At 50.3% G+C, this 25,266-nt stretch overlaps 2 protein-coding genes across 3 annotated transcripts in view; one reads left to right on the top strand and one right to left on the bottom strand.

Annotated features, from left to right (window-relative positions):
* Utp11 (UTP11 small subunit processome component) overlaps window positions 1-7,740 on the bottom strand; it is a 29,904-nt gene extending 22,164 nt beyond the window's left edge. The window contains exon 1 of the mRNA XM_004665199.2: window positions 7,574-7,740. Coding sequence (XP_004665256.1) covers window positions 7,574-7,636 — 63 coding nt within the window. The 5' untranslated portion in view covers window positions 7,637-7,740. The remainder of the gene's footprint in view (window positions 1-7,573) is intronic.
* Window positions 7,741-13,403: 5,663 nt separating this feature from the next.
* Window positions 13,404-22,467, top strand: Fhl3 (four and a half LIM domains 3). Of its 2 annotated transcripts, none has more exons than XM_045149853.1 (6): window positions 13,404-13,520; window positions 18,411-18,585; window positions 18,691-18,865; window positions 21,292-21,461; window positions 21,561-21,771; window positions 21,859-22,467. In XM_045149853.1, the coding sequence occupies exons 2-6, from the start codon at window positions 18,430-18,432 to the stop codon at window positions 22,011-22,013; spliced, it is 867 nt and encodes a 288-aa protein (XP_045005788.1). In that variant the 5' UTR covers window positions 13,404-13,520; window positions 18,411-18,429; the 3' UTR covers window positions 22,014-22,467. The 2 variants fall into 2 exon arrangements, with proteins under 2 accessions (XP_045005788.1, XP_045005787.1); XM_045149852.1 differs by lacking the exon at window positions 13,404-13,520 and adding an exon at window positions 13,782-13,926.
* The last annotated feature ends 2,799 nt before the right edge of the window (window positions 22,468-25,266 follow it).

The raw sequence follows: 25,266 nt of genomic DNA on the forward strand, positions 1-25,266 counted from the left end.
CCTCACATCCTCCACATGCACTTTGGCTTTTTGAGACAGAAGCTATCTACGTAGCCCAGGATGACCTCAAATTCAATTCAAAATCCCTCTGCCTCTGCCTACTGAGTGCGAGGATTACTGGTGTGCACCACAAAACCCAGCTTGCTTACACCATTTTAGCAGCACATATTTACTAAGTGCCTACTCTGTTACAAAGCAATGTGCTATGCATGTTGCATAATCACTACAATCACAAATGATAAAGTATGCACAGTGGCTACGGCAAGAGGAGGAAGGCTAGAGAATGATTAGCCCAAGAATGTTGAACTGTAAGCTGCAAAGCCTAAACTAGAATCTACTGTCTGGGTTCTGTCTATGCTCTGCCATGGCTCACTGGACTCCCTCCTCTACTCTGGATAAGGGAATGTCTCTGTTTTGAGAAAGGGTAACACAGAGCCCTGGCTGACCTCAAACTGATGATCCTAATACCTTCAGCCTATCACACCATACATCATAGTTACCTTGATTGACTGATTTTGAGACAAATCTTATTCTATATAACCCAGGCTGACCTGGAATACACTATGTAGCCCAGACTTAACCCAAACACTCAAACTCAAGGCAACCCTCCTGCTTCAGTGCTGACTGCGGGGATAACAGATATGTGCCAACACACCCTGCTCGGAATAACCTTGACTTTTAAGAAGGAACTTACACTTCTAGGGTTTAAGCTTAAGCAAGAGGTTGGAGGTAGAGCTCAGTGGTAGAATGCTTGCCTAACCCGGTGCAAGGTCTTAGATCAATCTCCAGCACCTCAAAAAAACAAGCTAACAAAAAAAATAAATAAAAATTGAGGGCTAGAGAGATGGCATAGCAGATAAGGCACTCGCCTGCAAAGCTAAAGGACCCAGGTTCAATTCTCCAGTACCCACATAAGACTACAAGGTGGCTCATGCATCTGGAGTTCCTTTGCAATGGCTACAAGCCCTGGCACACCCATTCTTTCCCTCTCTCTTGTGATCTCTCTGCCTCTTTCTCTCTCTCTTTCAAATAAATAAAATATGTCTAAATATTCTGTAAACTTGGGTAATAATAATTTGAGTGGGATGTTGAGTCACTTTTGTCATCTTTTATATTTCAAGTATGTAAAATAAACAACCCAAACTTCTCCTGATAGTTGTGTGCTGCAAAAACTGAGATTAAGAAAGAAAATTCAGGCCTAGAGAGATGGCTTAGCAGTTAAGCGCTTGCCTGTGAAGCCTAAGGACCCTGGTTCAAGGGTCCATTCCCCAGGACCCACGTTAGCCAGATGCACAAGGAGGCACATGCGTCTGGAGTTCGTTTGTAGTGGCTGGAGGCCCTAGCACACCCACTCTCTATTTGCCTCTTTCTTTCTCTCTCTCTCACTCTCAAATGAATAAATTTACAATAAAAGAAAGAAAATTCAAAGGTTAGAGAGAAACAATGTGAGGCAGAAATATTAAAATCAATAATGCTGCTTAAATGTACATGAGCATTACAGAAGGAAAGCTGATACTACATTTGTAGTAGTTTCCATAGTATTTGTGTCCTCTACACAGAGTATCTTCAGATGCTCCCACTGGACCTCACTGAAAGAAGATATCCTCCTAAATAAGAGCAAGGACCAGGTACCCAAACACAGAATGCTCAAGTTAATGTGTTTATCTAGCTTTGTAAATAGGACTTTTCTCCTTTCCTTTCCCAAAGATCTTCAATTCCTATTATCCCTACTGAGCATATGTTAATCCAAATCAACTAATCGCAATTGTAATTTTAGATATGAGCACCGGGTTCCTTATTAAAATGAGAGTAACATTAACCTTATAGGGATCCTATGGGACTAGGGGACAATCCTTATAAAGCATGTAAGGCTGTTCCTGGTATACAATATTGTGCAAAAAGTGATAGATAGCATTAAACTGGGCATGGTGATACACTCCTCTTATCCCAGACTCTTCCCAGCATTCAGGAGGCTGAGCAGAAGGCTCATGAACTAAATTCAAGGTCTGCTTAAGACTATTTTAAAAAGGGGGAGGGTGGAGAGATGGCTTAGCAGTTAAGGCGCTTGCCTGCGAAGCCTAAGGACCTAGGTTTGATTCCCCAGTACCCATATAAGCCAGATGCACAAGGTGGTACATGCATTTGGAATTCATTTGCAGTAGTGTGCCCATTTTCTCTCACCTGGCCCTCAATAAATAAATTTTTCAACATTTTATTTTTATTTATTTATTTGACACAGAAAGGGAAGGAGAGAAAGAGGCTGAGAGAGAGAGAGAAAAAAAATGTGCACACCAGGACACCTCCAGCCACCACAAATGAACTCCAGATGTGTGCGCCCCCTTGTGCATCTGGCTAACGTGGATCCTGGGGAATCGAACCTGGGTCCTTTGGTTTGACAGGCAAATGCTTTAACCGCTAAGCCAACCCTCCAGCCCAGTAAACTTTTTTTTAAAGTTACACTGGAGATAAAGTTCAGTGGTTAAAGACACTTGCTTGCAAAGCCTAACAGCCCAGGTTTGATTCCCCAGAACCTAGGTAAAGCCTGATGCACAAAGTGGCACATGTATCTGGAGTTCGTTTGCAGTGGCAAGAAGATCTGGTGCAATCATTCTCTCTCCCTCCCTTCCTCTCTCTCTCTCCCTCTCACACACACACTTTGCAAATAAAAATATTTAGAGAGTCAGGTGCATGTATCTGGAGCTTATTTGCAGTGTTGCTGGAAATCCTGGTGTGCCCATTCACACGCATGCTCGCTCGCACTCGCTCTCTCTGTCTCTTTCCCTCTCTCAAATAAATAAAAATAAAAATAAATTATAGAATGTGGAACATGTGTGGGAGGGATAGAGATGATGTGAGAGCATTGTGGTGAAACCTGTTGGACTTGAACTTGGGCTTGAAGGGCAATTTGGCATTGAAGACAAAGCTATCAATTGTTTTTCTAATTTTTTTTTTTTTTTTTTTTTTTTTTAACGGTAGGGTCTCCCTTTAGCCCAAGATGATCTGGAATTCACTATGTAGTCTCAGGTTGGCCTCAAACTCACAGCAGTCCTATGCCTCTGCCTCTTGAGTGCTGAGATTAAAGGTATGCAGTACCACACCTAGAAAAGTTACCATTTTATTCTTCAAAGCACCAGATGTGGGGCTGAGGAAATGGCTCAGTCAATAAAGTGCTTGCCCTGCCAGCATCTGAGTTCAGATCCCCAACACCATGTAAAAACCCAGACTGTGCTGGAGAGATGGCTTAGTGGTTAAGATGCTTGCCTGCAAAGCCAAAGGACCCAGGTTCAATTTCCCAGTACCCAAGTAAACCAGATACACAAGGTGGTACATGTGTCTGGAGTTCCACTGTAATGGCTGGAGGCCCTGGCACCCCTGTTCTATCTGCCTCTTTCTCTCCCTCTCTAATAAATTAATTAAATACTTTTTTTTTATAGTCCTTTCCTTTATTGGATTTCTGAATTTAAAAAAATGAAAGTAAAGCGATCAGTCGGTTCCAATAAAAGAAAAGCATCCTTACCTGAGCTACCACAGGTCTACTGTGACCTGCCTAGCTTCTCCCAGAACAAGCTTCTAGGCTTCTAAATACTACCTCCATACTCCATGTAGTTCCTCTACCATACAGGTCAACTAACCATGGGAGTTTTTCTCATACATATGTACAGATTCTCATCCACAATCACCCACTGGAGAAGACTTTTCTGTAGAACAGGTTCTTTGGGGTCCAATGAGATATGAGCTTATAGCAAACCTTTACAGACTCAAGGATCTGTTTTTCACAGATGTGAGTTCCCTGACACACCCGGGCTGATCCTTGAAAGCTTCTCATGCAGACACTTGTAACATCGATCCCTCCTTGTGATGCAAATACAATGTTCTTGCAACACTCAAGACAAAAATATAAATTTCTACCAGTATGGCTTCTTTGATGGGAAAGAAAGTCAGTTCTGTAGCACTTTCTCCACTGCTTTCAGGGTTTTTCCCCAGGTGGATTTCCTGATGTCCAGCAAGAGGTGCATGCTGTCTGGAGTGCTGCTGACACTGGAGGCATTTAAGCAGTGTGCTCTGGTCTGGGTTCTCATGAGAGGAGATGGATGAGCACTGCCAGAAAGCTCTTGCGTCCACTGCATATGGAAGGCTTTCTACCTGTGTGAAACTGTGTGTGTTCTTCTGTGCCTTATGAGGTTTGTGCTTTGGCTGAAGCATTTATCACACTCATTACACAGATATGGTTTCTCACCGGTATGGCTTCGCTGATGGACAAGCAGATCAGAGCTCTGACCAAAATTCTTGCCACAGATGTCACATGTGTAGAACTTTTTACCAGCACGTGTTCACTGGTGTCCCGAAAGGGCTAAGTGGTGCCAGAAGCTCTTCTCACATTCGCTACACTTATAAGGTTTCTCGTAATTATGGATCCTCTCATGTGAAATAAGATCTGAGCTTTGGATGAAGGTTTTATCACACCTATCACATCTGTAAGAGTTATCCCCAGGATGGGTTCTCTCACACACATGTGCTAAGTTTTCACAATAGTTTTGTTCACGTTCAAGGCACTGGCATATGTGATTATCTAGTTGAGTAATTTCATGTACATGAATAAAAATATTTTTACCCTTCTGAGAACGTACATGATATATTTTTCTTTTTTGAGTTCTCTGATTACATCTCTCTTCTGATGTGTACATTTTCTATGGCTCTCTCCTAGGGAGTTTTCCACTGGTCTTCTTGATCCATTACTACTTTCATAGTTGTTGTCTTGATACCTTAAAAGACCCATCTATTCCAAGCCTTTCAGTCATAAGCAATCTGCTGTCACTAGTTTCCAGCATCATATATATTAGTCTTTTGCTTGGTATTTTCCAAACCAAGACTTATGACTGTTTTCCTTAGGCACCAGAAGGTTTGTAATCCAGAACTATTCCCAACACTCAATTCTTCCCACTCCTCCAGGGACCACAGGACCGGAAGGCTCTTCCTTCAACTTCCCACCGACCGCCACATAGTGGGCCCGCAGGCCGCCGCCACGCCCGCTCACCCGCCCCGCCTAATTAAATACTTTTTTTTAAGCCACATTCCTTGCCTTCTTCCCTCCCTCTCTCTCTCTCCCTATTTCTGTACCTCTCTCAAATAAGTAAGTAAAAATAAAAATATTAAAAAGAAGAAAAGCCAGACACAGCCAGGCACGGTGGCACATGCCTTTAATCCCAGTACTTGGGAAGCAAAAATAGGAGGATCCCCATGAATTCAAGGCACCCTGATACTATATAGTGAATTCCAGGTCAGATCCTCTTGCCTCCACCTCTTGAGTGTTGGGATTATAGGCATGGGCCACCACACCCAGTACTCTAAGTGCATTTCTGAACCAAATACGTGATTTCTAAAAACAAATGGATTCTGCATATTCCTTTATTTTTACTTAACTTTCCCACACAGACATACTCTTCTTAGAAATCTTCCAACTATTTATTCTACCTGAATTTAGTGGGTATTCCATTGTGTGGTTTGAGGTTTTGGTTGTGTTAATGAGAGACTGAACCTAGGGTCTCTCACAAGCTAGGTTAAGCACTCCATCATTGAGCATTAACCTTTATCTTATTTTTAAAATAAATTTTTTTGAAAGAGGCAGATAGGAAGAGAATGGAGGCTGAGAGATGGCTTATCGTTAAAGTATTTGCCTGGAAAGCCAAAGGACCCAAGTTCAACTCCCCAAGACCCATCCATGTAAGCCAGATGCATAAGGTAGCACATATGTCTGGAGTTCACCTGCAGTGGCTGGAGGGCCTAACATACCCATTCTTTCTCTACATGCCTCTTTCTCCCTCTCTCTCAAATATTTTTTAAAAAGAGAGGGTGAAGCCAGGCATGGTGGCACATGCCTTTAATCCCAGCACCCAGGAGGCAGAGGTAGGATCACCGTGAGTTCGAGGCCACCTAGACACTACATAGTGAATTCCAGGTCAGCCTGGGCTAGAATGAACACTATCTCAAAAAAAAAAAAGAGTGAGTGAGTGCTGGGCAAGGTGGCGCACACCTTTAATCCCAGCAGTGGGGAGGCAGAGGTGAGAGGATTGCTGTGAGTTTGATGCCACCCTGAGACTACATAGTAAATTCCAGGTCAGCCTGAGCTAGAGTGAAACCCTACCTCAAAAATAATAATAATAGAGAGAGAGAGAGAGAGAGAATGGATGCACCAGTTCCTCTAGCTGCTGCAAACGAACTCTAGATGTGTGCACCACCTTGTGCATCTGGCTCATGTGAGTCCTGGGGATTCAAATCAGGGTTCTTTGGCTATGCAGGCAAGTGACTTAGCTGCTAACCCATCTCTCCAACCCCTACCTTAAAAAAAAAAAATTTATTTGCAAGCAGAGATAGAGAGAGAATGGGCGCACTAGTGTTTCTAGGTGCTGCAAATTCTGGATGCATGCACCACTGCATCTGGCATTATGTGGGTACTGGGGATCAAACCCAGGTTGTTAGGCTTGGCAGGCAAGCACCTTAACTTCTAAGCCATCTTTTCAGCCCTCCATTACCCTTTTTAAAACATTTTACTTACTTATTTATTTGCAACCGGGGTGGGGGAAGAATAGTCACACCAGGGCCTCCAGCTGCTGCAAAGGAAATACAGATGCATGCACCACTTCCTGCATCTGGCTTTGCATGGGTGGGTCAGGGGACTCGAACCCCAGCCATTAGACTGTTGTAAGTAAACAAACACTTTAACAGATGAGCCATCTCCAGCCCCTAAAACTTGTTATTTTGAGACAGGGTCCCATTAAATTTCCCAGGCTGAGCCGGGCATGGTAGCTCATGCCTTTAATCCCAGCAGTGGGTAGGCAGAGGTAGGAGGATCACTGCGAGTTCGAGGCCACCCTGTGACTACGTAGTGAATTCCAGGTCAGCCTGGGCTAGAGCGAAACCCTACCTTGAAAGAAAAATGACAAAAATCTCCCAGGCTGGCCCTGAACTTGTGATCTTTCTGCCTCCCCCCCCCCCCGCACCCCCCTTGCCAGCTGGGATAACAGGTCTGTGCCATCAGGTCCTGGAGTGTTTGTAAAAAGTCGAATCATTCTCTGGACCTCAGTTTTACCACCTGAATAACAGGATGAAAGAACGCAACACTGCAGGGTGAGGCATAAACTAAATCCTACAAAGAAGTTCATCGTGAGCCAAAAATCCCGCTTAACGATGCCACATAGGTCACAACGATCTCTGTACTCTGGACTCCTGTGTGCAGCAGGTGGAACGAAGCGACAGATGTGGGTAACGGTTCCCACTGGGACATGGGGGTTAGATGCGTGAGCTCTGGCCTCAACTTTCTCATGCAAAGCCAAGCACTTGGACACACATCATCTCAAGGGGGTCCCCGCAAGGAATGGGGGAGCAGCCAGTGTTCTTCCCGTACGTACAAACAAGGGAAACCCCTCCACACACACACAAACACACACACCGCAGCCCAGTCCTCGAGTCTCCCCTTCGGCCTCGATGGCACCACTGCCAACACTCGTGAGCACCCGCCCTCGGGGACAGCGAGGGGTTTGGGGACGCAGCGCCCGAGGGGCCTGGGCGGTCCTACCTGGCTCCGTTCTCGGTGTTCCCGCTGCCGGGACTTAGCTGCCTTGCGAAAAGCCGCCGCCATGGCCACTCAGCTCTAGGGGGTTAAACTCAGCGAAGCCGGACCGCCTCAGCACTGCCTTCGCCGCAGTGTACGCCCCAGACTACCGGAAGCAGGCCCTGCGTTTTGGTACTACCCACTTCCGCTCTGCAGCCAATCAGAAGCCCGCATTTCCGGAAATACGTTTCCCCTCCGCGACCTCCAAAGCAACCCCTGCAGGCTGCTTCTGGGAAATGTAGTTTGTTGGGTATAGTCTCGTGACCCTCCCCACCACCACCACCACCACACAAACACCCCTAAGAGAAGCAGCTCTTATTCGCCGCGGCCTTGGCCACGCGTCCCGAGAGCTCGCCTTCGCGCACGGCCGCCGCGCGGTGACACCTGGGAACACGTGGCTGGAGACGGCGCTCCCGCCGAGCCGGGCTTGGCTGCTGCGCATGTGCGGTCACCTGCGAGCCCGCCCGGCTTGCCGCGCTGCAAATAGAATGGTTTTACAGTGCACGGGAAAGGGCGCGGAGTCCTGTGAACTTTAGAACTGTGTCGGGCTCTGCCACCGACTTTCTGTCTGTGTGACTTTGGGCAGGTTTCCTGACTTTAACAAGCATCGTTCTTCTCACCCATAAAACGAGGATAATAATAGCATGCAGTTCTTGCTCATAAGGCTCGTGTCGAGGGCACCGAGTTGGGGACTTATATAGAAGGAAACCATCTGTTGCCAGTAGTTTTAAAGTATTAAGTCCCTCACTCCCAGCAAAGAAATGGCTGGCTGGCAGAATGGAGTGTCAGGGGCAGTATAATTACACGGTTAGGGCCTGAACCGTGAGGGTGTGATCCCAAGCTCTGATCCTAGCCAAGGAAAAGTTAGCTTTGCTGAGGCTTGCTCTCCCCATCCGAACGTAGCACGAGGTAATAATAGTACACCCTCAGCATTGTGAATGTTAAATGACATAATATGTTTAAAGCTGTGTTCAAGTGTTAGCTGTACAGACAGGCATGATGGCACATGCCTTTAATCCCAGCACTGGGGAGGGAAAGGTAAGAGGATCGCTATGAGTTCTAGGCCACCTTGAGACTACATAGTGAATTCCAGGTCAGCCTAGGATAGAGCAAGACCCTATCTTGGAAAAAATATATAATAAAAATAATAATAATAATTGAGCCGAGCATGGTGGCCCATGCTTTTAATCCCAGCACTTGGGAGGCAGAGGTAGGAGGTTGCCATGAGTTTGAGGCCACCCTGAGACTACATAGTAAATTCCAGGTCAACCTAACCTGGAGTAAAACCCTACCTCAAAAAAACCAATACTACTACTACTAATAATAATGAAAACAATGTTAGCAGGTTCACAGAAAAATGGAACGTTTTGTTTTGTTTTGTTTCAGTCAGTCTTGCTATGTAGCCCTGGCTGGTTTGGAACTCACTAAGTAGACTAGGCTGGTCTCGAACTTGAGGTGTTCTCTTACCTCTGCCTCCCAAGTGCTGGAATTACAGGAGTATAGTACCACTCCTGACTATCATTATTGCTAAATCTGCCTCTGACAGAGTATTCTGGAGCCATTTATTTTATTTTTTTTTCATGCAATTTACCAACTTTTTTCAAGTTTAAGAACAAGTTACAGTAAAATTCTAATTAAGTCTTACAAAAATGCTTCAACATTATATTGTAGCCATTTGACGGGACAGTAATGACCTCAGTTGTCCTTAAGACTCATGAAGTGGCATTGATATCGCCAGCTGTTTCTAAATTTCTGCACATTTAAATAAGATTAGTTGGCTTTTTTGTTTTGTTTTTCAAGGTAGGATTTCGCCCTAACCCAGTCTGACCAGAAATTCACTATGTAGTCTCAGGGTGGCCTTGAACTCACAGCAATTCTCCTACCTCTGCCTCCCAAGTGCTGGGATTTAAAGGTGTGTGCCAACACCCCCAACTTCCTTATTTTATTTTGTTTTGTTTTATTATTTGCAAGGAAGGAGGAAGACAGAAAGAATACGGGTGTGCCAGGGCCTCTGGCCCAGATGTATCTGGTTATACATGGGTACTGGGGAATCAAACCCAGGCAGTCAGGCTTTGCAAGCAAGTTCCATCTCTTCAGCCCTTGTCTTCTTTTTTAATTTTATTTATTTATTTATTAGAGAGATAGAGAATTGGCACACCTGGGCCTCTAACCACCGCAAATGAGCTCTAGGCACATGTGCCACCATGTGCATCTGGCTCATATGGGTTCTGGGGAATCAAGCCTGAGTCCTTAGGCTTGCAGCAAGAGCCTTAAATACTAAGCCATCTCTCCAGAACCTCCCCCTTTGGTTTCCTTTATTGCATCCATTTCTCACTACAGTGGTCCCCTCTCCAGCTGAAGATCCCCAGAGAAATCCTCTTCAAAGAGTCCCTGAAGGTGCCAGTCTAGGGAACCAATGGGGATGGAAGAGGTGAAAATAGCCAAGATCTGTTATGTGAAAAGCTTTTTCCTGTCTCTGCATTTGGTTCTTGCCCACCTTTCCATGCTCCTCTCAAGAAGCTCAGCCATCAGGAAGAGTGACCAGGTGGTAGCACAGCCACTCTTGCCACATCCCCCTGAAGAAGTGTTGAGTGACCAGCAGAGCCCGGAGAAGCCATCGCTGTACACTGAAGGTTGCGGACTCTGGAGTCAGCCTCAGATTAGAATTACTAATCTACTCCCCGTTGGTTTGTGTCTTAAAGCCACATTGTCAAAATCTCTGAGCTCTGTGCCCTCTGTGGTAACAATAAGCACCTTCTGTGGTCTTATGAAGACTAAAGGAGGTGGTGACTAGTAGAAGTGTGCACGCCAATCAGCAATTGACCATGTTTCCTCTCTGCTGCCCTACCCATGCTTAGTGAACATCACTCATTTTACCCGCTACACCCTTGTGGGCTTGGGAGTCACAAAGTTTCTAGGCCATTTCAAAGAGCATAACTGCTAAGCTTTGAGGCCTACAGGATACTAGGCACTGGGTAAAAGTGAGCAATACAGTCAGAGAAGGAAGGGTATTTTCTCACTAGGAGGAAGGAGGCTTTGTGGTTGCAGGCACCACCAGAGAATGATTCAGCACCCAGAGGAAACTCTGAGTGTGCCTGTCAATAGTCACCCGGAGCCTTCTTTTGAAAACTTATGAGATGAGATGACAAGATCCCACTTACCCAAAGCCCGCTGTCAAGCACTCAGGCTCTGCTTCCAACACCAGATCAGACACACCTGTTTCCCAAGGAGGGGGGAAGACAGATGGGGAATAGGAACAGAGAGTTCAGGCTGATCCCTGAACTCCCTGGGGCACATCTTCCAGGGCCAATGGAAATAAAGAGAGCGCGGGGGGGGGGGGGGGGGCGGAATGTGAGCCCACTAGGGAGCTGGAAATGGAGAGGCAAAAGGACACAGTGCCCCTGTCCTGGGCCAGTCTCCCTCCCCCAGGCTGGCCCAAGCCAGAAGTCTCCTAACTTTCTCTGACCTCTAGACTCTAAGTCCAAGCAGCAGAACCTTAACACTTGACAATGAAAGGGAATGGGCGGAGGGCTCTCCACCTGCAGATAACCTGCTGGATGCTCTCGTGCAGCCCTCAGTAAGTGTCATGAGACAGTCAGCCACTCGCAACACAGGAAGAAGTCAAGTGACTCCAGATGCTATTGAACCAAATGGCTAAGCTCATTTTTGGCATGAGAGGCTTTGACATTTGACAGTTTGGCTTTCAATCCTGACTTGGCTGTTATTGGCTGTGTCACTTTAGCAAGCTATTTAATCCTGCCATGTTCTCATGTTCTCATCTTTGAAATGGGAATTAACGATATATATATATATACATATATATATATATACACACATATATATAGTGCAGGAATATGATCAAAAACGTTATATACATGAATGAAATTATCAAAAATAAATAAATTTAATTACAAAATACATATTTAGCAAAATTTGATGATTAAGTAAACTCATATAATAAAATGCTTAAGGAATGGTGCAAAGTAAGAGTTCAGAAAGTGCTGGCTTTCCATAGGGCATCAAACCATGAGTGAGGAACAGAGCTCCCCAAACTAGCTAGCATCTTTACGGCTCACTCCCTTCCTCAGCTCACCCCCTCGAGCCCACAACAGCCTCTCTCTTGCTATTCACTCCAATCAGAAAGAATAACCTGCCCTGCATCTCTCCAGGCCAAGAAGTCCCCTGTAGCTGCAAGACAAATGCCAGAGGAAGGGCCCATCCACAGGCTGGCTCTTCACCCACTGGACTCCCCATAGCAGGTTCCTATGGTCAAAAGTGGAGAAGCGCAGGCGTGGTGGCCTTTAATCCCAGGAGAGGTAGGAGGATCACTGTGAGTCTGAGACCAGCCTGAGACTACATAGCCAAAAAAAAAAAAAAAACCGGAGAAGCAGTGTCTGTCTTTCATTCATTCATCAGGTATTTATTACATACCAGGCAGCTGGAGTAAGTATTGGGAATACAAGTGTACAAAACAACCAACTCTTGCTGTCATGGCACTTGAAGTTTAGACACCACCAATGTAATAAGCATGTCTTTAATTTTGAAAGAAACCTAGCTGGAAGCTGACTGAGGATTCAGGAAGCAGGCACACACTACAGAGAAGGTCCTCCGGAATCCCAGCCTCAGAGGGTCTTAGTGCCTTCCGTGAAAGCTTGGTTGGACACAGCCTGAGGCGTAGGGGAGCCTCTTGAACATCGGAATCTCTAGTGAGATGCGGAGGTTATTTCCAGGGTTGGTTTGTTGTCTCTTGTTTTGCAAACAGCACAGCAGAGCTTCCCCCTCCCCGTCCAGATCCAGGCTATTTATTCCTAGTGACAAGCCTGAGAATCCCAGGGGGGATGGCCTCAAGGACCTGGACAGGGCCTCTTGTCCCTGGCAACCGCCAGCCCTCCCTCCCTCCCTTCCCAGGCACAGGGAAGACAGAGAGTCAGAAAGTGAAGAGGTACCCCTCCTTTCTCCCCCACCACCCTGGTCTGCAGCCACTCACACCCCTCCTAAGAAACCCAAAGCTCAAGGGACCAAGGATTAGGGTCTCCCAGGGCCTGAAAGGTCAAAACTATTCCTGGGCACTGTGGAAACCGAGGCAGGACTCCTCAGTGCCAGGACACAGCTGGAGGTGGGAACTTGGTTGCTAGGCTTTTGTCACTCAGCTATGGAAATAAAGGTCCTTCGAAGGTCAAGGTCCTATGTGAGGGGGAAGAAGAGAATTCTATCTTCACCCCAAGTTTCCAGCAAACACCTTGATCCTCATTGATAGGGACCATGACAGTCAAGTCAAAATAAAAAAAAAAGCATCCCCTAGAGCAAGCTGGATTAAGAAAGGACACCTTCACAAACTGGAGTTTAGCGTAACCCCTGGGGATGAACTTGGGGAGGGGGGAGGCCACAGGAGGTGGGGGTAACACAGCAGGAATTGTGTGTGGGCCTGTGGTCCCCAAATGGACCCTGATCCTCCAGAGCCCTGTACGATTGTCTACAGCAGCGTCCAGGGCACTTGGGCTCCGAGGGGCGCTGAGCCGGGGCAGCCAGCTGGGAGCGGGAGTAGGTGGGGTCCCGGTGGCCCAGGGAGCTTGGAGAGCCAGGTTCGGCTTGGCGGGGCTGCAGGCGGCTGGAGGGAAGGAGGGAAGGAGGGAGGAGGGAGGAGAGAGGAGGGAGGGAGGGAGGGAGGGAGGCAGGGGCGGGGTCTGCGGCGGCCGGCGGGCCGGGGGCCGGGGGCGGGGTCCTGGCGGGGCGGGCCCGCGCGCACTTCCTCGCAGGCTTGGGGCCGCGCGCCCACTCGCCCACGCAGTCCGTCGCCGCGGCTCGCCGCGCTCGACCCCGCTCCGCTCCGCCCGCAGGTAGGAGCCGCGGGACGGCTCGGCTCCCGGCCCCACCCACGCCGCGCGTGGCCCGCTCCTGCGCCCGCTTCGAGGTGAGCACCCCTGCAGTCAGCCGGGCTCGGCTCGCGGAAGGACGCAGCGACCCCCGCGGGGCTCAGAGCACCCGCGTCCCCCCCCCCCCAATCCCCGCGCGCACACACACCCGCGCGCTGCAAAAGCCCGGCCAGATCCCGCCGCGGGCGCCCGGAGAACCGGAGCCCGGGACGCCGCGCGCCCTCCCCGACCCTTACACCGCTCCGGCGGGGCGGGGGTGGCCGCGAGCGTTGGGCGGGGGATGGGGGGACTAAGTTTGGAATACAGAAAAGCCGGAGGTCACCGGGAGGATTGGGGAAACTGAGGCTTTCCAGAAAGCCCGGTGACAAGACAGGGGCACTTAGCCCAGGAGGTTACAGAGACCATTGCAACAAGGACAGAAGCTGGACGTACAGTGTTGCGGAGGTAGGAGGTGGACCCACCCGGGTTCTGCGGGGCATTTTGAGAAGCAAACGTTTTGACCACCTCGCCAGGGAACAATATATGCTAGCCCCTCCCAGGCCCTTGGGGGGTCCTGAGGCTAAAGTCACCCTGTGGCCTATGTTCAGAGATATTCAAGCATGCATGGATGCAAGGGTGGTGGGGACCAGACATTGAGCCCTTTGGAGACCCTGAGAGACCATCCTTGAGGGCACTAAGGTAGACATCTCCAGATTAGAGACCCCACTGGGAGGTAGCTGTCGGGTACAGACACCTTCCCCCCCCCCCCCACACACACACCGCCCCAAACAGCAGCCCAAGGGTGCAAAGAGGTGCTGAGTGGAGGCCAGTTGAGGTGAGAGACGTAGGTACCCTGACAGCTCTTAACATCAACCCTGAGAGCCCCAGGCCCGAAAGGGTGGGAACGAGGCTGGAGGGAAATGGACTCTACCAGCCCATCCCCCAGGAGGCAAAAGGACCTGAGGCAGTAAGAGACCAAGAAAGAGCCCCACGCACGCACGTACAGTCACCAAGACAGCGCCAGCTTATTTTTAAACTCAAATCTTGGACGTACTGCTTCAGCCCTGGGGGACCCAGGGTGAATGAACTGTTCCTCTCCTGTCTCAGAGCAGCTGTTGGATCTGCTCCCCCACCCCCTTCCCCCTAAACTGCTCTGACTTCCCGGCCCTGTGGGGAAAGGGAGGGAGAGAGCAGAGTTTGGGGTTGGTGCCTGGTAGTGGGGGTTGGTGGGGGGGGGAGGCTTTAGTTTCTCCCCTTAAGTCTCCTGTCAACTCCTGGGAGTTGGGGGAGGGGTCTGCTCTGATGCTCACTCACAGCTGTGGGGCCTGGCCAGAGTTCTCTTGGACAGTGAGGTGAGGGGAGGGGGCCACGAAAGGGTTGAGCAGTTGGCATGGGTGATTTGGAAAGGCTTCTTTCTGGGTGCCTTCCAATGGCAGGACTGGCAGCTGGGACGGAGAGTCAGGTTCTGGTATATCTTCTGTCCCCCACCTTTGAAAGCTGACCCACCCCCTCCACCATTACTGAAACATTTCCAGGGAGAGGCAAGCAGAAAAGGGCTCCTGGCTGGGAGACAGGCTACTTCAGTTCTATTACCTGAACAGTCTTGGCTGTGGCCCTGGCTTGTCCCTGGCTCCTTGTGCTCAGCTGTAAGTTGGTGACGTACTCTATCCCGCCTGCCTTTTGTGAGCTCTGATGAGATGGTGGTGAACGGCAGAGCAGCGAATGAATAGGTGTGCGCACACATGCGCACTCACGTGTGAGGTCCCAAAGTTTTGCTCCCTGGAGTCCCACTGACTGGTTTAGAGCCCCACTGGTTCCCCCAACTCCACTTGTGATTCTGGGGCCTCCTGTTGTCTCTCTGTCTCTCAGCCTATAGTGAGAATGTCCAGATCACAGCCCAGGCTAGCTCCCTGACCCAGTCTTGCCTGAGACCTACTATCTTGGTTCCAGCATAAGGGAGGGACTCAGAGTAAAAATACAAGTGGAGTACTGCAGAGATGGCTTAGCAGTTAAGGTGCTTGCCTGCAAAGCCAAAGGATACCAGGTTCGATTCCCCAGTACCCATGTAAAGCTAGGTGCATAAGGCGACACATGCGTCTAGAGTTCGTTTGCAGTGGCTAGAGGCCCTGGCATGCCCATTTTTTTCTCCCTCTCTCTCTCAAATAAATAAGTAAATGAAAAAAAAAATTTAATACAAATGGAAGCCAGGCATGGTTCTCAGCTTTTGGGAGGGAGAGGTAGGAAGATTGCCATGACTTCAAGGCCAGCCTGAGACTAAATAGTTCAGGTCAGCCTGGGCTAGAGTGAGACCCTACCTTGAAAACAATTACAAATGACTACTATTTTCTTGACACTATACTACCTCCCAGATGCTTTGCAAGGATCATTACATGTAAGCCTGGCAACAGGCCTGGGAGGGAAGAGGTAATATCATCTCATTTAGCCGGATGGACTAACAGGCTCAGGACACATGAGTGACTCGCTAAGGTCACAGGATTGAGACTCAGGCATGTTGAGCAAGCCTCTGTGCGCTGCACAACATACAGGCATGGAGCTGGAACACCAGGAGGTTTACCGGTGTGCATATGAAGTGTCTTTCTGTCTAGGTCAGGTACAGGCTCATAGGTGTCGCTGGCGACAGCAGACAAGAGCCATCTGTCAGGTCCAGTATTCTCCCCTGAACTCAGCCCTCTGCCTGCCAGGAAGGAGTCTAAGACTGGGTCTTGGCTCACCCTGTCTGTCCCTCAGCCTTGCCAGGGAAAGGGGAGGGATGGAAGAGGGACAGGGACAGGCAGAGACAGGTGGGCCTGTGGTGCTCTTCCCTCTGTCCTCATCACAGCCCAGCTGCATAGACTAAGGGACTTCAGGCTTCTGGGAAGACAACCAGCCACACCCATACCCTATTTGGGGTGCCCCATCTCAGAGTAGTGACTAGCTCCCTAGGGGTAGATCCAGGACTAGCCTGGGCCTGGGAACTTGGCTACGCCAGGAAGGAAGGGAAAGACTCAGGGTATTCCCCAGTGGACACATGGCCGCACTCCACCTGTGTGGCCCCCTGCTGCCCAGTGGCTCACAGCCCAGGCTATCCTTAGATGCTGGGCCAGAGGAAACCAGGCCTTGAGTGGCCCAGAGAAGGGACTGCGGAGGAGGGGTTTCCTGCACTTGAGCATTGCTCCTAACCTGAGGACTCCGGTCTGAGGACCCCAGCTCTCTGTGGCCCCCATGCCCTACCCAGGATGTTCTCCTGCTGTGCAAACTCATAAGCCCCAAAAATGTAGGTTTGGGGCCATTGGCTGTTGCCTGAAGTCTGAACCTCAAGCCAGAACCAGGCTGTTGGTAAGAATTTCCCGCTGCGTTGGGTGAGGAAAGGAGGGTTTTCCCTTCATCTCGAGCCAGGTCAGCCTCTGGGGATTGCCAGTCCGTGTAGGAGTCTGTGTAGGGAATGGGGGGGGGGGGGGTTCCTTTGAATGTCCCTTTAGTTTCCTCAGACCCCTGTGCAGCAGCGACATGACCCCCTTCCAGTGGGTTCTAGAGTATCCTGTCCACTACCAGGGACCCAAGCCCTTAGAGAATGGGCTTCATGGTGGAGGATGCTGGGGAACTTTGGCCATAGGGCCAGAGACTGGAATCAGGCAGCAGACAGGATGGGGGAACCCCACTTCCCCAGCTTCCCCCCCCACACACACACACTCCCCTTGCTCCTGTTCCAGAGGCAGCTGTGAGGATGACCTCATCCTACAAACATGCTTTGTTCCTGAGAAAATGGAAAGTGTCTGAGGTTTGGTAGGGGGCTGGGGCTGGGTGTCTGCTGCAACAGCTCTCAGGGCTCCCCTTGTCTTCCTCCTCACCCAGAGGGCACCTCCAGGGGTTCCTGCTGTCACACTAAGCCACAAACCCTGATAAAGCCAGAAATGTTAAGCAGAGGCTGTCTCCAGAGGCAGGGGAAGAGGAACCATGACCCAGGGGAGGGAAGCATCGTGGGCTTTTGCAAAGCTGCCAGGAGAGATGCCTGGCCGGAGGTGGCAGAGGCCACACTACCCTCTCCATCTGTCTCCAGTTCCCCTCTGCCTCCCTAAGTGTCTCATTTTCCCTCTTTCTCCCTCTTGTTGGCAAAAAACTGACATCTGGCCCTCGGTGCTGCCACAGCTGCAGCAGATGTTGTGGCCAAGGCTGCCCAGGCTGGTGTGACCAGGAGACACAGCAGGGGTGGCCAGGGATGAGGCCAAGGAGAGTCCAGCTGGGGAAGCTTAGCCATGTCCAGTTTGCAGGATTTCCTTCCTGCCCAAACCTAGGCTGAGCCTCTCAAGTTCTTACTGCATGGCTGAGTCTCCTGGGAGGGGAGGCTTGACTTCTCACACCACCCTCCACCGTTCCTCTGTCTGGCATCTCTCTAGCATTCCATGGTTTCCGGCAGCAAGAGCGGGGCCTAGAGCAACCCATTCTTAGCCCCACACTTCCCAGGTCAGAGCTCTAGGTAAAGAGGTCCCTTTATAGGTTTAGACTCTCATCTGGGGAGTCAGGAGAAGGTGATAGTGCTGTCTGTGTGAGGCAGAGCTGGTGGCTTCCTGCCCTGGTCTTTGCCACCCTGGGGACAGGAGGGATAGTGGAAGTTAACCTCAGACTGGGGCAGGAAATGAGTCATTGACCCAGGAAAAGCCCCCTCCCCCAGATCTGCCAGAGCCTAGATAAGAAAACAACTTCTGCTTCCTGATTTTTTCCTGACCCCTTCCTACCCCTGTGTTCAAATATAGAAAGAAATATGCTCGACTCAAGCACGGACTAAACCCAAGTCGCTTGGGTTCCCAGAGCAGGCCTGCTCCATCCCCACCTGGTTGGATCTGGCATTTCCTCTGCTTGGTCTCTTGTTCTTTTATAAACTCAGAGTTCTTGCCCAGAGCTGAGCTCTGGCCCTTCGGGATAACCCCTACCCCATCTTATATTCCTGACAGGGTCACTCACATCACCATCATGAGTGAGACATTTGACTGTGCAAAATGCAATGAGTCCCTGTACGGCCGCAAATACATCCAGACAGATAGTGGCCCCTACTGCGTGCCCTGCTATGACAACACCTTTGCCAACACCTGTGCCGAATGCCAGCAGCTTATTGGACATGACTCAAGGGTAAGGACCCAAGCAGGCAGGGAGGGGGTGCAGACTGGCAGGAGGGGACAGCGGAGGATGGGCCCATCAGGCCTGAGTGCCCTTGTCCCTGCCGTGTTCCATCAGGAGCTGTTCTATGAGGATCGCCACTTCCATGAGGGCTGCTTCCGCTGCTGCCGCTGCCAGCGCTCCCTTGCTGACGAACCCTTCACGTGCCAGGACAGTGAGCTGCTCTGCAATGACTGCTACTGCAGTGCCTTCTCTTCACAGTGCTCTGCCTGTGGTGAGACAGTCATGCCTGGTATGTATGTCCCAGAGGCTCTTCCTGGCTGGAAACCGGCATGCCTGGCCTCTGGATACGATCTCTTTTTTTGAGGCAGGGGCTCACTCTTAACTGCCCAGGCTAACCTGAAACACACTCTGTGGCCCATGCTGGACTCGAACTCACAAAGATCCTCCCACCCCAACCTCCCAAGTGCTGGGATTAAAGGCGTAAAGGTGTGCACCACCACCATGGCCGGCTAAGGGTAGGGTCTTTGCTCCCTCCTCCCCCAGGTAGAATCTCGCTGTAGCCCCAGACTGACCTGGAATTCACTATGTAGCCTCAGGGTGGCCCCGAATTTATGGCAGTCCTCCTACCACTGCCTCCCAAGTGCTCAGATTAAAGGCGTGCACCGCCACATCTGGCAATATTTTTATTTATTTGCAAGCAGAGAGAAAAGAGAGAGAGAGACAAAGTGATTGGGCTTGCTGGGGCCTCCAGGTGCTACAAACGCCAGATGCATAAGCGTGTTGTGTATCTAGCTCTACATAGGTACTGGGGAATCAAACCCAGGTTGTTAGGCTTTGCAGGCAAGTACCTAACCACTTAACCATCTCTCCAGCTCCAGAGTGGGGTCTTTACCAAAAATATATATATATATATTTTTATTATTCATTTGTTTGTTTGTTTGAGATGGAGAAAGAGAAAGAGAATGGGCATACCAGGGCCTCCGGCCATTGCAGATGAACTACAGATACATGCACTACCTTGTGCATTTGGGTTATGTGGGTCCTGGGGAATCAAACCTGGGTCCTTTGGCTTTACAGGCAAGCGCCTGAACCACTAAGTCATCTCTCCATCCCTAGTAGGGTCTTTATATGTACCTGTATGATATGTGCATGGAGGTGTGGCATAAGCGGAGATCTGTACACACAACACATTCCTGAAAATTTAGCATGTACAGTACCTCTTGTATCTGTGTGCTCTTTAAAGTTTAGTGCACACAGGATTGGCACGCCCAGCACTACACATGAGAGCTTGGCAGCTGCAGAAACTGACAAGCTTGATCCATTCCTCTGGGCTTAGTTTGGGGTCAATAGGCCTGATACACACCTAAGGACTTACCATGTGCAGATTGAGTGACATACTTGTTAGACCTGGTGCCTAGTAGGTATGGAGACCTGCCTGTTTGGTGAATGTGGAGCCAAAGATATGCTGAAACTCATTTTTGGTGCATTGGATGCTAGTGTATGCAGAAAGCAAACTAAGGGCTAAATATGTATGGCAACCTGCATGTCCAATAGACATGAGAGGACTTCGCATGTATTGAAAATGGCATGCTAAAACATTGCAAGGACTTAGCATGTACTAAACCTGTTGTGTCTGGGACATTAGAACTTTGGGTAGGGAGAAATTTGCTTGCCTGGTATGATAGTATCTCGGGTGTGTGTTAAGCTGACATTTTTTTTAATTTTTTTACTTTATTTATTTTTATTTATTTATTTGAGAGTGACAGGGAGAGAAAGAGGGGGAGAGAGAGAGAGCGAGTATTCCAGGGCCTCCAGCCACTGCAAAGGAACTTCAGACCCATGTACCACCTTCTCCATCTGGCTTACATGGGTCCTGGAGAATCAAGCCTCAAACTGGGGTCCTTACGCTTCACAGGCAAGCACTTAACTGCTAAGCCATCTCTCCAGCCCCAAGCTGACATTTCTTTTTTGTTTGTTTGTTTGTTTTTTCGAGATAGGGTCTCTCTCTAGCCCAGGCCAACCTGGAATTTACTTTGTAGTCTCAGAGTGGCCTTGAACTCATAGTGATCCTCCTACCTCTGCCTCCCTGAGATTAAAGGGGTGCAACATCACACCCAGCTCAAAGCTAGGACTATTTTGGTTTGTTGTCTTTTGAGGGAGGGTCTCACTAACCCAGGCTTACCTGGAACTCACTCTGTAGCCCCAAGCTGGCCTCCAGCTCACTAGGCATGGAGCTCTAAGATTAAAATGTGAGCCACCACTCTTAGCTAGTAGGACTATCTTAACATGCATCAAGACTTTGTGTAAAATGCATTTGTCTCAATACATGTTAAGCCCTTGCAAATCAGAAATGCCAACTTAGGGCTGGAGAGATAGCTTAGTGGTTAAGGCGCTTGCCTGCAAAGCCTAAGGACCCAGGTTTGACTCCCCAGAACCTATGTAAGCCAGATGCACAAGGTGATGCACAAAACAAAAAAAAAAAGTTCTATCTGAGACATGTGAAGGCTAACATATGTGCCTAGCGTGTGCTGAGTGATTATGTCCAGTGGGGGGGGGAGGTTAATACATGTAATGTCATGGTGGAAGTCCTACATATGTACTGACACCACTCTGCTAAGGAGTCATAGAAGTGTGGACAGTTTGGGTACTGAAGATAGCAGAGTGGCCCTCAGGAGCTTAGGACACATACCTGAGTGGAATTCCTGTTCCCCACAGGGTCCCGGAAGCTGGAGTATGGAGGCCAGACATGGCATGAGCACTGCTTCCTGTGCAGTGGCTGTGAGCAACCGCTGGGCTCCCGCTCCTTTGTGCCCGACAAGGGCGCTCACTACTGCGTGCCCTGCTATGAGAACAAGTTTGCTCCTCGCTGTGCCCGCTGCAACAAGGTGGGGCCTGGCCTGTGGGCTTGGGGTGAGGCCTGTTATGGGGTGGGAATCCTCACTCCTTCCCCCCCCCCCCCCCACTGATGGATGCTGCCCTCACAGACGCTGACCCAGGGTGGAGTGACGTACCGCGATCAGCCTTGGCATCGAGAATGCCTGGTGTGCACTGGGTGCAAGATGCCCCTGGCAGGGCAGCAGTTCACATCTCGGGATGACGAGCCCTACTGTGTGGTCTGTTTTGGAGAACTCTTTGCACCTAAGTGCAGCAGTTGCAAGCGCCCCATCACAGGTGGGACGGGTGGTGAGGGTGCAGGTAAGAGTATGGCGGATGTGGTGCTGGGGTGTGGCTGAGGGGCCGAGTGCTCCAGATCTGCAGAGCTAACCCGCGGCCTCCCTTCAGGACTCGGTGGTGGCAAGTATGTGTCCTTTGAAGACCGCCACTGGCACCACAGCTGTTTCTCCTGTGCCCGGTGCTCCACCTCCCTGGTGGGCCAAGGCTTCGTGCCGGATGGAGACCAAGTGCTTTGCCAGGGCTGTAGTCAGGCAGGGCCCTGAGCTGAGGCTCTTGGGCTTCTGGCTTCCTCAAACCAGGGCTCCAGGACTATGGCTCCTTTTGTGACCCACCGCTGGGACCCAGCCCCTCCCTAGCACAGGGCTTCTGGATTCAGTCTCCCAACTGGTACTCCCTGACCCAGGCCCCCAAACCTGGGCTGTTAAGGAGCCCCCATGACTCAAGCCCGCTGTTCCAAGTCTGGACTCTAGACGCAAGACCTCACCTCTGTAGTCTAGGTTCCCAGACCAAGCAAGCCCCCTCCCCAAGCCCTCCAAATCTGGACTTAGGGACCGTGGCCTCCATAAAATCTAGTCTTCCCTGCATAGATTTTAGGTCTCCTTGGTGCCTGAAAAGTCCTCAGAAGCAGGCTATACCCAGGTTTGATCCCCGCCCCACCTCCACTCTATCCATATCCCTACGGATAGGATTTTGCTGTCTGTGCAGCCAACTGGTTAGAGGGTCCTAGGTGCAGGGTGTTTGTCCAGCCCAGATCCATCTAGCATCTCCTCATTTTCTTTGTCCTGAGATGGGCACCAGGGAGGGCGGCTCACCCCTTCCAGATTCTGCAATAAAACAGTGTGAAGAAGCCCAGGCCTCGGTGTATTTGTGGGAGGATGACGGAAGGCTCCGTGTTAGACCTCCTGTGGGGAGGAGTTTCTCATCTCCCCGGGAAGAGGATCTCTGCCTCAGCAGCTCCAGTCCCTCTTAGCTGGGCTGCCCTCCCCGCGGCCGGCCGTGGAGGGCCCTTTCTGGGTGTGGGGAAGTGAGGGCTGGGGGAGGTGCCAGACAGGGGGGTGGGGGGCGGGAAGGCAGGGAGTTCCTTGGCACACATCTCCCCCTCCTCTCCTAACCGCCCTGCCCCAATCCCACAGTGCAAGCCTCACCAGGTTCTGGTCCCCGGTGGAGCCCAGACCCTCTGCCCCCTTCCCCCTCTTCCCAGGGATTAGTGGGGGCGGCCCAGGATTCCGCGCACGGCCACACGTTTTTTGCCAAAAAAGGCAAGGATGCAGCTGCACGCGCCGCGGGAACATCTGGATCCGATTCCCAGCATGAATGGGTCATGGCCCCGCCCCCTGTGATTCAAGGGCGGGGGCGGGAAGGAGCAAGGGGGGGCTGGTCCCCCAAAGTGGGGAGATAGGGCGGAGCCCTCCGCGGCCCGGCGTCCGACGCCCCTGCTCCCGCCCCGCTGGCGGCTGCGGGCGGGCTTCGCGGTTGGACTGTCGCGGCAGGTACGCGCCCCGGGTGGTGGCCAAGGCCTTGGGGGGGCGGAGATCCGGGCCCCTGGGAGTGGGGCCCGCCGCCCGGAGGAAACCACGGACTACGTGCTCAGGGAGTCCTCACCAGCCTTGAGCAAGCATCACTAGCATTTTACCAAGGTGCAGGCTCCCCGGATCAATTACCCAAAGTCACGTGGCCACCAATAGACACACTATTAACACTCCCTCTCTGGCCCAATTAGAGACAATTAGGCTTTTCTTTTTTTCTTTCTTATTACTAGCGAGCAGAGAGAAAAGGATGGGTATGTCAGGGCCTCTTAACACTATAAATGAACTCCAGATGCATGTCCACTTTGTGCATCTGACTTTATGTGGGGAGTGGAACCCCAGGGGGCCGACTTTACATGAAAGCAACTTTAACCACTGAACTATCTTCCTATTCCTCCCCCTCCCCCCCCCCCACTCCCCATTGTGTCTTGCTCTAGCCCAGGCTGACCTGGAATTCCCTATGTGGTCTCAGGGTGGCCTCGAACTCACCGGCGATCCTCCTACCATACCCATATCCCTATTGACATTTTCTAGAAATCCTTCTGAACACCAAACATGCCTGCTTATGATAGCTATTTTTACATTTGTGTCTCTCCCTCATGCCTCCTTCTCAGCTCCTGCCACTTGCTATGCGTCCAATCAATATTTATTGCAGAAGAAACAAGTAAAAAACAGCTGCGAAAGGCGTGGCGGCCTGAAAACGCGGTGTATTAGAGGAACAAGTAATTGCATTTAGAGGAATTGCCAAGGGGCTAAAATGGCAGGCAAAGCCAGGTGCTCAAAAGCCAAGTGCCAGGTTAGACACACCTCACCCTGTGGGTAAAGCTACCCGTGAACTGTTTAAGTAGGAGCTGGAGAGAGTCATTGTGAGAAAGATCACTGGGCTGTGGCATGAACAATGGATGGCAGGGGTAAGATGATCAGCTGCTCAGGACACTGGCGCCCTGGGCCAGGAGAGAGATCTAAAGGTGGGTGGCAGCAGGGGAGGAAAGTCAGGACTTGGTGACTGGGTTGAAAGAAACGAGGTGAGTGGAATGTGGGTAGAGAAGCATTTGGATGGAAGAAGGCTTCAGATTTGCGAATGCCCTGGCTTAGGTGCTTGACCTACCCATGTCTCACCTACAAGCTACAGCACTGATCCTTCGTTTTTGTTTTTGTTTTGTTTTGTTTTGTTTTGCTTTTTTAAGGTAGGGTCTCACTCTACTCCAGGCTGACCTGGAACTCCTCATTCTGTAGTCTGCTGGCCTAGAGCTCCTCCCTACCTCTGCCTCCTAAGTGCTAGGACTATAAAGACATGTGCCACCACACCCAGCTCCACCTCTTTGAAGCAGAATTTTCATTGGCTTGGCGTTTACCAATTAGGGTAGACTAGCTAACCAGTGATCCCCCAAAAATCTGCCTGTCTCTGCTACCCTAGCATTGGGATTAGAGGCACAGGACATCCTGCCCCGAAGACATTTTAAGTGACAAGCACTTCATCAACAGAGCTATCATGCCAGCCCCATAAAATTCAATTTATTGTGAGACTTACACTTGTTGGGCTGGAGAGATGACTCAGCAGTTAAGGCACTTGCCTGCAAAGCCCAATGATACAGGTTCAATTCCCCAGTACCTACATAAAGCCACATGTACACAATGGTGCATGCATCTAAAGTTCGTTTACAATCACTGGAGGCCCTAGTGCATCCATTCTCTCTCTTTCTCTATCTGTCTTTCTCTCTCAAATAAATAAATAAAATATTTTAAAAAGAAGACAATAGGAGGATCGTCACCTTGAGTTCAAGGCCACTCTGAGACTACATAGTGAATTCCAGGTCAGCCTGAACCAGAGTGGGAGACCCTACCTTAAAAAAAAAAAAAAAAAAGAGAGAGAGAAAGAGAGAAAAAGATACCAGGTGTGGTGCTCACACCTTTAATCCCAGCACTCAGGAAGTAGAGGAAGGAGGATCACTGTGAGCCCAAGAACAACCTGAGACTGCATAGTGGATTC

This window comes from Jaculus jaculus, chromosome 5 (genome assembly GCF_020740685.1).
Source record: "Jaculus jaculus isolate mJacJac1 chromosome 5, mJacJac1.mat.Y.cur, whole genome shotgun sequence".
NCBI lineage: Eukaryota > Metazoa > Chordata > Mammalia > Rodentia > Dipodidae > Jaculus > Jaculus jaculus.